The sequence below is a fragment of the Solea senegalensis genome, linkage group LG20 (assembly GCF_019176455.1).
Source record: "Solea senegalensis isolate Sse05_10M linkage group LG20, IFAPA_SoseM_1, whole genome shotgun sequence".
NCBI lineage: Eukaryota > Metazoa > Chordata > Actinopteri > Pleuronectiformes > Soleidae > Solea > Solea senegalensis.
The window spans coordinates 992,534-1,007,611 of NC_058039.1; the positions used below are offsets into that span (position 1 = coordinate 992,534).

At 39.6% G+C, this 15,078-nt stretch overlaps 2 protein-coding genes across 2 annotated transcripts in view; both read right to left on the bottom strand.

Moving 5' to 3' along the window:
• Positions 1 to 983: 983 nt before the first annotated feature.
• Positions 984 to 7,580, bottom strand: anxa14 (annexin A14). Its single transcript, XM_044052928.1, has 13 exons — positions 7,498 to 7,580; positions 7,275 to 7,312; positions 5,904 to 6,000; positions 5,469 to 5,557; positions 4,115 to 4,228; positions 3,254 to 3,344; positions 3,075 to 3,154; positions 2,912 to 2,950; positions 2,281 to 2,371; positions 2,107 to 2,202; positions 1,949 to 2,004; positions 1,258 to 1,365; positions 984 to 1,152 (listed from the first exon to the last, which is right to left on the bottom strand). The coding sequence occupies exons 2-13, from the start codon at positions 7,299 to 7,301 to the stop codon at positions 1,093 to 1,095; spliced, it is 948 nt and encodes a 315-aa protein (XP_043908863.1). The 5' UTR covers positions 7,302 to 7,312; positions 7,498 to 7,580; the 3' UTR covers positions 984 to 1,092.
• A 1,085-nt stretch (positions 7,581 to 8,665) lies between these two features.
• crybg2 (crystallin beta-gamma domain containing 2) overlaps positions 8,666 to 15,078 on the bottom strand; it is a 52,466-nt gene continuing 46,053 nt past the window's right edge. The window contains exons 13-24 of the mRNA XM_044052798.1: positions 14,888 to 15,027; positions 14,607 to 14,733; positions 13,583 to 13,740; positions 13,354 to 13,480; positions 12,522 to 12,554; positions 11,586 to 11,698; positions 11,280 to 11,409; positions 11,052 to 11,191; positions 10,485 to 10,608; positions 10,122 to 10,280; positions 9,877 to 10,036; positions 8,666 to 9,633 (exon numbers count right to left, since the gene is read on the bottom strand). Coding sequence (XP_043908733.1) covers positions 9,545 to 9,633; positions 9,877 to 10,036; positions 10,122 to 10,280; positions 10,485 to 10,608; positions 11,052 to 11,191; positions 11,280 to 11,409; positions 11,586 to 11,698; positions 12,522 to 12,554; positions 13,354 to 13,480; positions 13,583 to 13,740; positions 14,607 to 14,733; positions 14,888 to 15,027 — 1,500 coding nt within the window. The 3' untranslated portion in view covers positions 8,666 to 9,544. The remainder of the gene's footprint in view (positions 9,634 to 9,876; positions 10,037 to 10,121; positions 10,281 to 10,484; positions 10,609 to 11,051; positions 11,192 to 11,279; positions 11,410 to 11,585; positions 11,699 to 12,521; positions 12,555 to 13,353; positions 13,481 to 13,582; positions 13,741 to 14,606; positions 14,734 to 14,887; positions 15,028 to 15,078) is intronic.

Genomic DNA, 15,078 nt, shown 5'->3' on the forward strand with positions numbered 1-15,078 from the left:
TCCCAACCACTACCAACTGGCTCAACACTGCAACTAGTTCCTCAACCACTACAACTGTGGCCCCAACAACTGCAGCTAGTTCCCCAACCACTACTACAACTGTGGCCCCAACAACTGCAACTGTTCCCCAACCTCCACGACACCTGTGGCCCCAACAACTGCAGCTAGTTCCCCAACCACTACTACAACTGTGGGTTCCAACAACTGTAAAACTGGTTCCCCAACCACCACTACAACTGTGGCTCCAAACACTACTACAACTGTGGCCCCAACAACTGCAACTAGTTCCCCAACCACTACCCACAACTAGCCCAACACTACTACAACGGTGGCTCCAACAACTGCAGCTGGTTCTCCAACTACTACTACAACTGGTTCCCCAACGTCCACGACACCTGTAGCCCAAACAACTACAGCTGGTTCCCCAACCTCTACTACGACAGGTTCCCCAACCTCCACAACATCTATGGGCCCAACAACTACAACTAGTCCCCCAACCTCCATGACACCTGTGACCCCAGCAACTACAACCAGGCCCAACAGAGGCTCAGGAGTTAAAGCCTCTCTGCTTTTTTGTGTAGTGCCTTTATTGATGTACCAGCTCTTTGCCTGAGCAGTAAATAGTCAAAACCCACTTGCAAAGTTAACTCAAGGTGAAAGTGGGTTTCATAAATACAGTCTTAGAGTGGTCAAGACTTGCAATTAGGTGAAGGAACTTGAAAATCAGCAGTTTAATGTACCATGTTATTCAATCAAATGCATTTGAACTTTGTGCTATTGGGAATTTTTTGAACTGTGGTATAGTCTAAGGCAGTGGTTCTGTATATAAAGACCATATGCAAATACAACATCAGGATGAAAAGGAAGTATTGGAGAAAATAAAAGTAATCAATAAACCCAGCCTGCATTCATACATTCACCTTACTTTCTGTCATCAAACCAAACTTTAGCAAAGCAGGGATTTTAAAGGAGACTCGATAAAATATGAAAAGCACCACAACAAAATGTTTATTTTTGTACCACCATTGATTGGGAGAAAAACTGTATAAAATGAATAAAAAGTGGAGCCACTCAAAATGTGCAGTTTTTGTTTTAATCTTCAGATCGACAGATGGCCATCACAGCCTGAAGATAATCTCCCTTGAAATGTTTCTGTGGGAAAAACACATGATGTTTACATGTTAAAATGTCTGAGCCTTTCATGTTGAAGAATTAAAACGGGATTATGACTCTAAATATGTCACGTGATTGACCCACCTGCAGAGCCGTGTAGAGAGAAGTGCCTGTTAATTTGAGGAAGGCAGCTCGGACACACAGCAGATCTTCCTCGGAGTGAGAAATCATAATCCCCTGCACCAGTGGCCCCTGCAAGAGGGAAATACACTCACCACCAACACTGATTTATACATGTATTAAATGTCCATTCTACTTTCTTCAGTGAAACTATATTACATATACAATAATGTGAAAACATGGCTTGGCCTTTTGGACGATTTACGACCTGCGATGACCCTGTCTGTTGTTCTCTCTCGTTCATATTCAAAAAATAATATAAATAAATATATTTATATGATAAATAGTGTGTCTGATTGTGTGAATGACATGTTTATGCTGATTGTTGTTTTTATGTGTGGCTAAGCGCTCCAATTTCGTTGTATTTTTAATGCCATGAAAATAAAGGCATTCTATTCTATTCTTCTATTCTATCCCACTCCCATTTTTGTTATGATATATGCATATTGCACACATGGCAACAAAAGCTATTGACTCTTGCTTGTAGAGTATTTGTGTAATGTTCATTGTAGTGAAAATGTTTGTCATTTTCTGCCCAGAAAAAAGCATAAAAAACATAACTAAGCAATTTCTTTCATTTTCATTTTAGGGGGAACACATTTATTGAAAACAATAACAGTTAACAGACAGAATGAATGGATTAAAAAGATCTTACCTTCATGGTTGTTAGCCTTTTAGCGAGGTAGGCGTAAGGGTTTTGAATGCACTGCACTGTCATGATAAAGATATCAACAAAAGTCGATGACTGTCTAAGTTTAAGTATAAGTACAGTGTATAGCTATCGCCGTGCAAACAATCTCAAACAACACTTACCTAAAACTTTCAAACCCAATCGCAAGTCTCCTGTGAATCGCTTCTCCACCAGTTCCTCCGCTAGCTGTCCACTCTCCAGCTCCAGTCCCATCAACACTGTCCACAGAGGGCAGGTGAATAAACACGTGCATATTTAAAATCATCATGAATTTAAAAAAGCCCACACGGCCTCACCTTTGTCGAGATGGTTTACGTCTCTGGAGGTCAGTATGGTGATCCATGGTGCTGGGTCAGCTTTTTTCGCTCGCAGTGATGCAGAGAGATACTGGGAATACAACAGAAACAGGTTACCATGACGACATGCTCCATGTTAGACAAGTTCTCTGTTTCTACTGAGCTCCAGACATCACATGACCATGTTGGCAGGCATGATGCAGCAAAAATGAGCAGGACTCCACCTGTCAGTGTTCACAGTTAAACCACAAAGATCGACCTTTTTCCGTGGTAATTCACAATTTTACTATCTATATTATGCCAAATAGAAATCATATACAATATATGGGAGAATAATAATAATGCTACATTTAATTAGGTTCACCTTACAGCAGTGCACAGTATAAATATGTAAATACAACAAGCTTTATATTTATCTTTATATATATATATACATATACATATATATATATATATATATGTTCAGAATGATGATGTCTGCACTGTTCCACAACCCAAACACTAATGAAGTATGAGCAGCTTGTGTCCTGAATAACTATGACATTCCATGTTTATTATTATTTGCTATAATATTATACTTAAAATTCGTCCTCATATACAACTGCAGCACAAACATTATGGAATATAATACCTCGGTATCTCTCTGAACGGCACCAGCAATAGTTTCTTTCTGTCGGGAGAGAGGAGTGGAGAAAGAAAAGCATTTGAATCCAAGTGAATATCGTTAATATTCTGCGTTTCTGTTTATGAGCAGGTTCTAAGTCGAGGAGAGAGGATGTAAATGCTGCAGTCACATTTAACACAGCGACAACGAGCTTCTCAAAGTCGCCACTGGTTTCTCCTTTCAGCTCCTTCTCCAGGTCCTTCTTATACACTGAAAACCAAAAAAAAGCAGATATCAGAACACAAGAGACTATTGATTAGGAGTTGGAATGTATTGACAATAATCCAAAAGTTTGGGGAAATGATTTACATTGAGTGTAAGCCCCACGGATTTCTTGAAGCTGCTTTCCTGATCGTGTACACAGAATTTCCATGAGTGTCTCCTCATCGGTGCCTAAACCCTGAAAACACACACAGTTTACTCAGTATAAACTTTATTTTTGGCCGCTATTATTTATGTGTCCCCAATATAGAATGTTTTAATGCTATTCTTCACATAATTTATGTGAGACACTTGTGGTTTGGCATTTTGGCTACGTAGTTTACGTAGCAGACATGACAACAACTGTGACGGGTAATATTGTTTCTAGAAAACAGGCATCACGTGTGCAGTCAGGTGCAGATAATAGCAGTTGGTTTGATCATTGGCTGCAAATAAGAGCGGAATGTGGATGCAAAGTGCTGTATACACTTTTATTTAATAAGGAAACACAGTGCGGCTAAAATATGAAGCGTCTGTTCATTTCACTTGGTTGAAAATAAACCCACAGAAGATCATCCAGTACCAGAGAAGTTTATATGCTATGAAACGCCAGTCAAGGTGACGCAAGCAGCCACACGTAAATCCACAGCTAATGACGATTAAGTTGTTAGTGGTTGAGTTTATATAGTTTATATACTTTATATAGTTGCGTCATTAAAACGACTTTTATGCATTCATTACGTCTTCCACTGTAATATTACACTGACATTTCCATTCATTATGAGTGTTTGTACGACATTGTCTAAGAACGCAGACTCGCTCCCATCACAGGGAGGAAAGGGAGTGGGAGGAATACTGGAAGTGGCACGCGTGAACAGGAAGTCGGACCCTTGGTTACTGCCGCATTCAAAAATAAGACACAAGGTGTAAAATCCCACCCTTAAAAAACACACAGAGACAGCCACTCACCACCATGGCCTGCTGGAGGCGATAAGCCCAATAATGCACTGGATGCATCAGCAGTTCCAGCATTAGAAGCTCCAGATCTCCAGCCAGAGCTTTCTTCAAAGCAGCTGTCAGGTCCTGGAACACCAAAGTATGGACAATGCTAAGTGATCTTTACTGATATCCAGATGTTTTCTAGTCTTGAGTCACACTGTTGACATGGCTGCATGTCAGAGATGAAACGTGAGTTTTAGTTCAGTATAAACAGTGGTTTTTGGCATCATTTTCCCAACCTTTAATTTAAGATTTATGAAAAAAGAAATGATGCTTTAATTCATTTGGCAAACATCTCTCAGTTGCTAGGGTTTTGCAGGTGTGTCTGTAAATTTGGAAAATAGTGAGCCACCTTGAGAAAGTGGGTCCCCATATAGAACATTCAAATTTAATTCTTCACATTTACTTTTATTATTTGGGGAATACAATGTTCCATCGCATTGTTCTAATGTGACATAGCAGTATGGCAGAGTTATAGTAACACTGAAGAGTCCATTTAACTCCTTAAATGCCTGTTAGTGTAAAATCTAACACAAATCCTGATTGTATCTTGTCCTAATCGGGATTGGTTGAACCTTATAATGTTACTGTCACGTTGCAAGATCTACTGTAACTGAGTTGAAAACACAAACTGAAGCGCGGTCATTCTTTTGTTTTGTCAGGTTTTTGAACGAGGTTAGATTTAGTTTCTAATATCTTGAAAAATACTGCACTATACTTGCATTTATATTTATATTGAACTCATCTGTGCACTGTTTTGTATAAATGCCCTATGTGCCTTTAACTGACCAATAAAGTTTTTTTAATTGAATTAAAAATAGACAAACTGTCATCATATTTGTATAAAATGCAAATCATATAGGCTACTGTACCTGGTCTGAAGACACGGTTGCTTATACATTACAAGTCAGTCAAGTTCAGAGTTCACTGATATCGTTGCCTTGTCAACAGCGACATATATTTCACGACCGCTGTAACAAACGATACCGCTTACCACCTGTGGGCGGAGCCTGGGAGCAAATCCTAGTGTATACGGCTGAACTGGCTCTGCAAACAAAGGCGCAGTCAAAGGACTTTGTTGAAGTAATATTTGATCAGCAAACACTTCAGACGTTAAAGATGAGCAAACGGGCGTGTGTCTTCAGAGATCAGCTCTACGATATGTCGTAATGCATGAGCGATTCCGTTGACATGTTTGCACTGTAGGTGGCTGCTTTGACCTTTGAAACGCCTCTTTTGAATTCCATATTTCAGTTTCTAAAGTGAGCTATTCTCTTCTTTTCTCTTCTTTTTTGTTGTTGTAACGATGCTCAGGTTCCCTCACCTTCTGCGTCAGCTCCTCAAAGGTGTTGGCGATCACTTGTCTCTGAGCGCTGCTGCGATTGGTTAGGATTCTCACCAGCGTCGTGGCATCTGAGAGGAAGAATACACAGTGTCGTTATTTCACTTCAGGCTTATATTTTCAATAACAAGAGCATCTGATTTTTGCAAATCACAAAATACGTTAAATTGGCTGTCATTTATGAAATCAGAGATTCTCCCACTTAAAGTCTACCACTCGTTAAATCATTATTAAAAATACAATGATTCAGGGGCCCCAGGCTTATCAAATGACTTCATTTTGTTAGTTGACTGAGGGCCCCTCAAGGATGGATAGCATAGCCTAAGGGGCCCTATAAAGACATCACATAATAACCAGTGTTATTTGGCCCTTTGGGGCCCCGCAGGCTTGTTCAGTAATCCATCATTGCAGACCTACCTTTCTTCTGAAGTGCGGCTTGGACCTCCATCACATCTCTGTCAGGGTGGAAATTGGAGAAGGGTCGCACCGTTCCCAGGGTTCCCCAGCACATGTCCTACACCATAAACACACACAACAACACGGTCAGTGATGCAATGCTCTGTTTACAGCATGTGAAACGTTGGACAGTTGTGAAGCAGGAGACTTGGAAGAGGAATTTCTAAAGAGATATACGAACATACCAGGAATGTGTGAACAAAGACACGAGTCGTTTTACAACATGTTGGAATGGAAAGAATGTTAAATATTCTTCAGTGGAGGTGACTAATGGGGACATGGTTGGTAATTTAGTATTTAAAGGTAATGAATGTTTGTGGCAAATGGAAACAAAATACTGGAGTTTCAAAATAAAGCAGTTTTCTTATTTTCCCCTTAAAAAGTGTCGTCGTCAAGTTTTACCCATGTGTTTTATTTTATTGTATGTGTAGTACTTTTTCTTGGTGTGAACTGTTGGTTTCTTGTCGATTGATATAATAATGTCTAATATTTGCTATGTAACGTAATAGACATTGAGATGGTTTATGGTGGGACTTGTTGTACAAGTGTATGTTGTGTTTTCGGTGCCAATTTTTGTTGTTTTGAATTAAAAGCATGATTTTTAGTGCTGTAAGAAGGCCCCTGTAAAAATGCATTGTTATTGTTTTACTATTATTGACATTATAAGGAGTACTATTGCAACGAAATCAAAGTTGGAACTGCACACACTGGTGTCCTTAATAAGTCACCAGTCAAGTGTGAACCGCTGTACGTTCAATGCATTTATAGCTTATAGCTATTATGATTTTAGGTGATTATGGGAAAACCAGTATTAAAACCAGAAGTTTCAAAGACAGAAAGAGCGTAACATTTCGAACAATGTCAGAAATGAAAATCTGACGAGCCGGTTTAAAAAACAGACAAAAAAAAACAAGTTTATTCGATCCATGTGTTATTTGTAATGATCTTTTAAGATGATGCTGTAATGGCACAGTTAGGGCTGCGAGGTCACTGCAGTAGACATTTTCAGGTAAGTCCATATTGATAAGAATCACAGTAATAAATATCAGGTGATTTTTGGGCCTCACTGAAAGCTAAAGACTTGTTATTGTGTGTTTTTTGTTCTTTTGTCATAATGCTACTGCAACAAATTTGACGTAATCATTGTTATTGGAATACATTTTCATGAAGTCAGTGGGGCAGTGCACTGCGGCTTGCCTGTGATTAGTGATTAGTGTCGATAAGATTAGAAAGTATGCAGGTAAACAGATCACATGACAGCAGAGTGTGTTATCTATGAGTAAGGCTTCTTGGTCAGTGCTAAAGGACTAAAGACAAAAGAAATCAACTCACGTGAGATTTGAAATAGTCTGGATCCATTGTTTTATCTGCTGCAGATGAAGAAGAAGGAAATACACAGTGAGAACAACAGTGAATGCAGTTTGTCGGTGTCAGCACAGGATTTTTGAGCGACTGACAAAGAAGGTTTGAATCAGTTAATGACACCATTAACTACTAAATCACCATTAACTACTAAATCTATTAAAACTATTGTGTTAGCTTCCATTCTTCCTACCTGTAACAGAACACTGCAGTAGCTGTGGAACGGTGTAGTAGAGTATGTTTACAGCCTCCTCTGATCAACGCTGTATTTCAGTCCCACCTTCACTTTGAGCCACACCCTCTCCCACTGCACCCACCCATGTGTCCACAAAGTCCCTTCAAACACCTTTGACCAATCACCGCCCCAGAAACCTCACGCCTTGGGCTAACACCATTGGCCCGTGTGTCATGTTCTACGGGTAATAAAAGTACTGACATTCCTTGTAAATGAGAATCCAGAAAGTCAAGCTTGCTGATATTAGCTGTGAAACATGGCCACGGGCTTTAGATTCTGTAGCGTTTAGCATGTGTGATGTATTTGAAATTGATGCTCACAGTTTATTGTTTTTGCCATGTTATGCCTATTTTTCTAGTTTCTGTGATTAAAATTTTTAAAAAAAGTTAAGAAAAAGCCTTTTCACTCCACACTCTGATACACATGACCTGATCCGCCCTTTTCTCCTTTCAGTCAAGAGAAAGATGCAAATAACAAATATCAAATAACCGCGAGCAGAAAACAAAGAGCTACCTCACGGAAAACAAATCCTCTCACAGCTTGAGTTCATGCTCCAGTCCTCTGTGCTGCTCAGCCGTCTTACCTGCTGCAGAAATATGAGACGTGTGTGGATACAACAAACACAGCTGAGAGTTGCAGCAGCATTATTTGCTTTCTCCACAAAACACTTTTTAAAAGTAGGAAATGACAAACTTCATGTAGTTCATTTGCATCATCTGAAAGACAAACATTACACCCAAAACAAAACAAATGAGGCTTACGTTTCACATGACCTGCAACTACTGAAAAATGTACCATCACTGTCAGGAAACAGGGATTACTAAACTGGGATAAAACCGTTAAACACATTAAAAATAAACTTCCGCTGCAAATAATAGAGGACACTGATGTTTAGGAAAAGTGCCCTTGGACAATCTGTATGTAAGTGGTCAACTCTTAACTCATTTACCAAACACTTGAATATCTGCATAATCTGCCATTTGTTGTTATTTTGTTTTATTTATCTGACATATTGTTATTTATTACCACTTGTGTATGTTCACATGTTTAATGTTTAATGTCCCTGTTTTAAATCAACTACCTGCAAACGTGACGTAATGAATTCCCTGCAATCACACCCACTTGGTTTTATTTAAGAATGTTTATTTTTGTTTTCAACATTTCAAAACCACTCCCCAGAACGTCACTTTCAACATTACAAAGCTTCTGTATCAAATATTAACATTGAGCAGATTTATATGTAACAATTTAACGACAACAAACAAACAAACAAACAACAACAACACAGTAATAGGGTAACTTGACACAAAATGGGACATATACAACCCATTTCACTGCATGTAATATACTATATAATATACTCAACATTTCCCACAGAACAGCATTACATATACAATATATAAAAATATCTTTAAAAAGTAGTGTTACACAGTGCTTTGGCTTTATTCAACCCCCATCTGTATAAAGCAATAGCAGGAAAACTATTTCCAGAAGTTAAGAAATTAAAAAGTCATATTTTTTTTGTTTGTTTGTTTTTAACATTGTAAACAAAATGATTAAAAGCATTAATTCATATCAGTAAAAACACGGTCGGGAATGTGTGGAAGAGTGCGAATACTTAAAATGGTCAAATTTAGGTCAAAAAATACATTCAACCTGGTTTTCCAGCTCATGTGATGACGCGAGTCACTACAGCAGGTCAAGGCACTTCAACTCATTCTTTCTCACAGATAATCGTTGTCTGACCTGGGGGAAATGTGTCATACAGCATCTTTTCACTGGAAGTACAACACGACAAGTACGAACAATAACTGTGTCTGCTGCTTTTAAAGAGTTCGGAAATTCAGCAGAAATACAGGCACTGACATAAATACCTCACGGGGGTTTTAACAGCAGTTGCTTCTCACTCTCCTTAAAGGCGCTTTAGGGAATTTGTTTCCGATGTAAACAAAGGTAATATTGATGCACGGTGTAGGAACGCTGCGTGAAAGAGAATACGTTATTTTTAGAGCAACTCTAACTCCCACTCTTGGCTTGGCCTCTCCTCGTTCTCTGGCATGATCACCACGTGCTCCTTGTCATATGATTTTCCACCTGGAAAAGAAAATGTAGGATACGGAGATTACAAACTCGAGTCGCTGCCGAGAATGTAACCAGTCATTTCAGACCTTTTAAACTATGAAGCTCTTAACAACAAATGCGTGACACACGAATCTGATCTTATGTGTTTTTTTTTGAAGCTGTACAATCTGCCAACAAATCAAGCTAGATTTAATCTGGATATGCTTCAGAATCAGATTTGGGCTGCAGTCTAAACAAGGCCAACTTTCTGCCTACCTTTGACATCCAGGACCATTCCAGGGAACGTGAGGCTCCTGATCGGACCGCTCATCTGGGCCGTCCAGTTCTGGCTGGGCTGCCGAGTCTCTGACCACAGAACCACCTTGGATGCCGGCTCAACGTTTCCCATCACCTGGAGACTCATGGTTGCCGTCAGCTAGAAGAGGACACACAATGACACATCTGTAAAGACATCAGGTCACGGTTCGTAAACACGCTCACACTTTCGTCACCGGCGTTACTTTGCTCTTGATGAAGCCGTCCTGATAGAACCAGATGTCGCTCATTGGCTCCGCCTCTGCCGCCACCACCACTCGTCCGGACTTCATCTCCTCCACGCCGCCCTGGATGGACATGAAGAGGCCGCTCTCTTTGTTCTTGATGCGGAAGAAGTGGCGTTTCTGCAGGAGACAAGTTATCAGCACGTAATACTTTTGCACTCAAAACAACAGAAAGAGCTTTACTTATTCACACTATGACATTTGAACCATCACCCCCTTCATTTTGTGGAGTCATGGTGTCACATGTGTGCATGTGATACTCCTCACCACTTCACACTTCAGCCAACACTAAATAAAGGCTGTAAAGACGACGTGTTAACAAACCTGTCTGACTGGATACACCGAGCCAATCGTATTGAGTGAGCTAAACTTTGGCCAGTTGGTGATTTCAATGGGTTCCAGTACGAACTGGCGCCCCCTGTAGTTGCTGTGCTCACATATCACCCAACTGCAAATAAAGAGAGACAACATTAGACTGTGGTTTGACAATAACACAGCATAGAAAAAATAACATTTCATAGAATTTCACAGAAATTATGAAAAGTTTTTTCCTAATACATTCTATCATATAATTTCTCTCTTTTTGTAATTTTTGTAATAAGTACAACACTGTATTGTGGTGATAAAATTAACTATTATTCCAAATAAAAATGGCAAAGTATGTGTTGTAATATAATTTAGAGGAGACTAACCGAGCGTGTCGTCATTTAATTAAACTATATTATGGTAACGCTATTGAACATTTGCTTTGTCGGTGTTGATTTGTAGACGGTCCCTGCTCGTTTAGATGACAACAATAACACTAACAATGACATATAATGTTTGCCATGTTTCTTCTTTTTTTACTGTGCGACAATTGAATGGTCATTAAAGTCATAAAATAACACGTACCTGCCACTGTTGACTCTGATAGACAGGATGTGGTTATTGAGGCCCTCTCTGGTCATGCTGATGATCTCAGTGTCTGTGGTGATCTCTCTGCCCTCCAGACCCTCCAGGCCAAACAGAGAGAGGGAGGGAACTGAGAAAGTCTAGACGGGGGGATAACAGGTTCAGAGAAAGACAAAGGCGAAGACATTTTCCAACATGTTTACTTCACGTGCAGAGGAGCTTCCTTACCATTGGCACGACCTTGACAGAGCGGATGGGGAAGGTGGAAGGGCACCCCATGCTGGCCAAATTGGGGTACTCTCCCTCATTAAGGACATACAAGTCCCCAGCATACTGTTCTTTCTCATAGAGCACCCAGCTGAAACACACAGATTTTAGTTTTTATTGATTCTCTATTTGAGTTTTACTATTATTATTTTCTACTGATTATCTATGAACTACAACATCATTTGAATCTCCTCACATTATACCCCTGTTAGTGCCCTGTGCCCTCTCCCCTCGTTTCCTCTCCCTGCTGCGTTAATGCTTCCTTACCTTCCTCCTACCACTCGGCAGGACTTGGTGACAAATTTCTCGGTCAACACTTGCTGGTTGCGGTCAAAGATGTTACAGTTGCCCTGGAGATCTGGCTCAGAGTAAAGGATGATCTGACCGAGAGAAAGTGAGAGATCACGTTAAAACAACGTTTAAATCGTGCACACTATTTTTAAATGTGCTTCTGCTGCAATGTAAAAATGATTTAACTTGTTTTCAACTTTAATTGGTCGTGTGTAGGTGTTTTTTCAGTGTGATTTAGTCTCCATCTTATTTAAGTTAAAAAAGACCAGTAAGAGGAACAATAACAGGCTACATTGTCTAGTAAATGGGAACAAATGGTTGGGATTTCCCCACATACAGAATAACTGAGTGGAAAGATATTATATAATTAAATATTTAAATTTTTTAATTATATATAAATCTACGAAGTCCAGTTGCTACTGATTCCAGACCATTTAGTGACCTATGACCTGGATGAATGAGAATCAAGACAAAAATAACTCTATAATAGTATTTTCTGTTGTTTGTTAAGAGGTCGAATGATGTGGGTTTTTTTTTATGGCAAAGCCATTTTCTTAATCGTTTGAGGCCCATTTACAATATTCATTTTTCTTCCATCTTCCATTCCAACTGTTTAATGATTTAAAAAAAAATGGCTGTCTGTCTCCCCAGTCTTCTACTTCATATTTACACTAAATATTACATTCCTGAAAATATGACTTAAACAGCAAAAATGCACAATTTATATTTATTGACCGATTAATGAATACTAAATAAAATGGCACTAATGTGTTGTTAACAGCTTCAAAGTTTAAAAGGTCTTAAAAGGACGGCACTGGACACCAAAATGTACACTGTATATTATATGAAGACTATGACTTTACTCATGTACAACAAACAACAAAAAAAAAGCAGAGAAAATAATGAATTTACCTCATTCCTTGCACCAACGTTGTCGCGTGGAGCCTGAAAACAAACACAGACAAACATCTTAGGAACATCTTAACCAGTGAAGTGAGAAAAAACAAGTTATACTTCTCCCTTTATCCTTCTGTATTACTATATCATTAAACACTAAATTATGAAAGTCCTGATGTTCACAACATCTCTTCATTTAAATATTTAGTCGTTAAAAATAAATCAAAATAACAAATTAAAATCAAATTAAATAATAAATTAATAAATTCATTAAATAATAAATTAAAATAACTTAAACCTGGACTTGAGTTTCACTTTGTATATTTAGATTATCCTTAGATTATCAGGCAAAAAAACACTTTAGAAATCATAGTCCAAAAAAAACCCAAAAACCTGAAACACAAACAGGAAGTGGGCGTCTACTTCCTGCCATGCTTCCTTCACACACTGATTTAAACTCATTCAAGCACACGGTCCATTTTATTTGGTGTAATGTTCTTATGATGTCCTCCAGGACACAAATGTGTCAGTGAATATAACTAAACATTGGTGAACATTAGGTATTTTAGCTTCTCCCTCTAGGGGGCGCCACAGCGGATCATCTGTCTGATGGATATTGTTCTTGTTTAAGAATAAAAACAAAAACTGGAGACAACAACTAAAAGCAAAAACCAGACTCGTAGTGCAGCCTGAGAAATTATTAATCTGGACCATGATGATAATCTAAACAGAGAAGAGCTGGCACTCAAAGTAGCAAACTTAAGAAGTGCCGGTGCGGTGTACAGGACAGTACACTGATCCTAACACTCTTCACATCTTGGTGATAGACTGCATCCGTGGTCCTCACCAGGAGGATGGGCTGCAACGAGCAGATGCGAGTGTCCTGCGATCCCCAGTCGGCGCAGTTATTGTAGAAACCTTTCTCAAGGATGTACTGCTTCCCTGAGAAGTCCACGTGAGAGTAGGCGATCCATCTGGAAACGCAAACACAGTTTGTGATTTTTCTGTGTCACCCTGCTGGGGATCATGAGTGAAGTCACATGATATACTGTATATCTATATCTATGTCAACTTACGCGCCGCTGATTACGTGGATGGAGCGCGTGGACGTTTTGTACCCGAACAGCTCGACGTCAGGGATGGCCTCGGTCACCTCGAAGGTGTTCTCCTCCTGCATTCCTTCCTGATCTTCCTCGAGCTGTTCAAACATCACCATCAACGGGTCTGTCAGGTCCTGCACAAGAGCAAGAATATGCAAATTTTTAGAAACTCCCCCAGGACGAAAAAGAAGGTGCAGTTTTTTTTTTTACCTCAGTCTAGTATTTCAGCACAAAAACCTCTAAGCAAGGTGTTAACCTATTTTTGCAAGCCCAGAAAAAAAGAGTGCATCTCTGCAACTACATATACTATGACAAATCCTAGCATCTATAAAAAGGTATAGAGCCAGATGTCTGAGCATCAATATAAATGTAACTGGGTCAGTGGAAAAGAAAAAAATCTATATTTTCACTTGAGAAAAGGTTACACATTTAGAGAGACTATCCATTCCCCAATGTGATCAAACACCTGGGACAGACGTGTGTTCACAGCAGCTGCTTCTCGCTCGCGTGTCTCTCCACACCGTTAAAATCTCACGTGATTATTGAATGAGAGAGAGAGAGAATCTCCCTTTGACCTGATATTATTATCATGGAATTATTATCATGGAAGTAAAATGCAGCTAATGTCAAACAATAAGGTTTAGTTCCTTGTTTTAATGTTAAAATGGAAGAACAGTGAAATAGGGGGAAATGTACTCCATATCTACTCTGATATTTTCATGTTAGGGTCTCTTACTTCCTCATCTCAGTTTTATATGTTTCATATTTGTTTAATATCTTATGTGCTGGTTGTTCCTTGTTTTGTTGTGTTTATCCTGTGAAGTTCATTGCATTGTTAATTAAAGTCCGATTGATTGATTTCATGACCGCACTGCACGTTTAATCTGTGACTTGAATGGCCTTAGTTCATAAATCTGGATTAGAAATGTAACATGTGATGTTCGGGGGATTATTTTTGATCCTGTCCAGAGACACTTCCGTCCTTATCACAGTTACTTACCGCTTGTATGAGCCTGACAGAGCGCAGCTCAGAATCATGGCCCCCCCACACCCTCCAGTCCTGGTACTCCCCCTCCTCCAGCAGGTACTGGTGACCTCGGAAGCCTTCCTTCTCGTAGCCGACCCAGCTGCATGATCATCACAAACGGGAACAATGAGCACTCGCACATGATCGTTCTCTCATTAATTAATAACCTCGGAGCTGTTTCTCATTGACTTTCGCTGCCTGGACGAATTACTCAGTGTTTTACTATTTAACAATTTCTTGGGATGGGCGCTTACATTCCTCCCTGCACTTTAAGGGAACCGATGTTGTACATGAAAACAGCCTGCTGCCTGTCCACTCTGGTCATGAAGTCTCTCATGTTGGTGGTGACGGTCCTCGACTTCCCGGAGAAGTATGGTTTGTCAAAGATCACCAGCTGCAGACAAAGAGTGGCAATTATCCCTGCTGCTGCTGCTGCTGCTGCTGC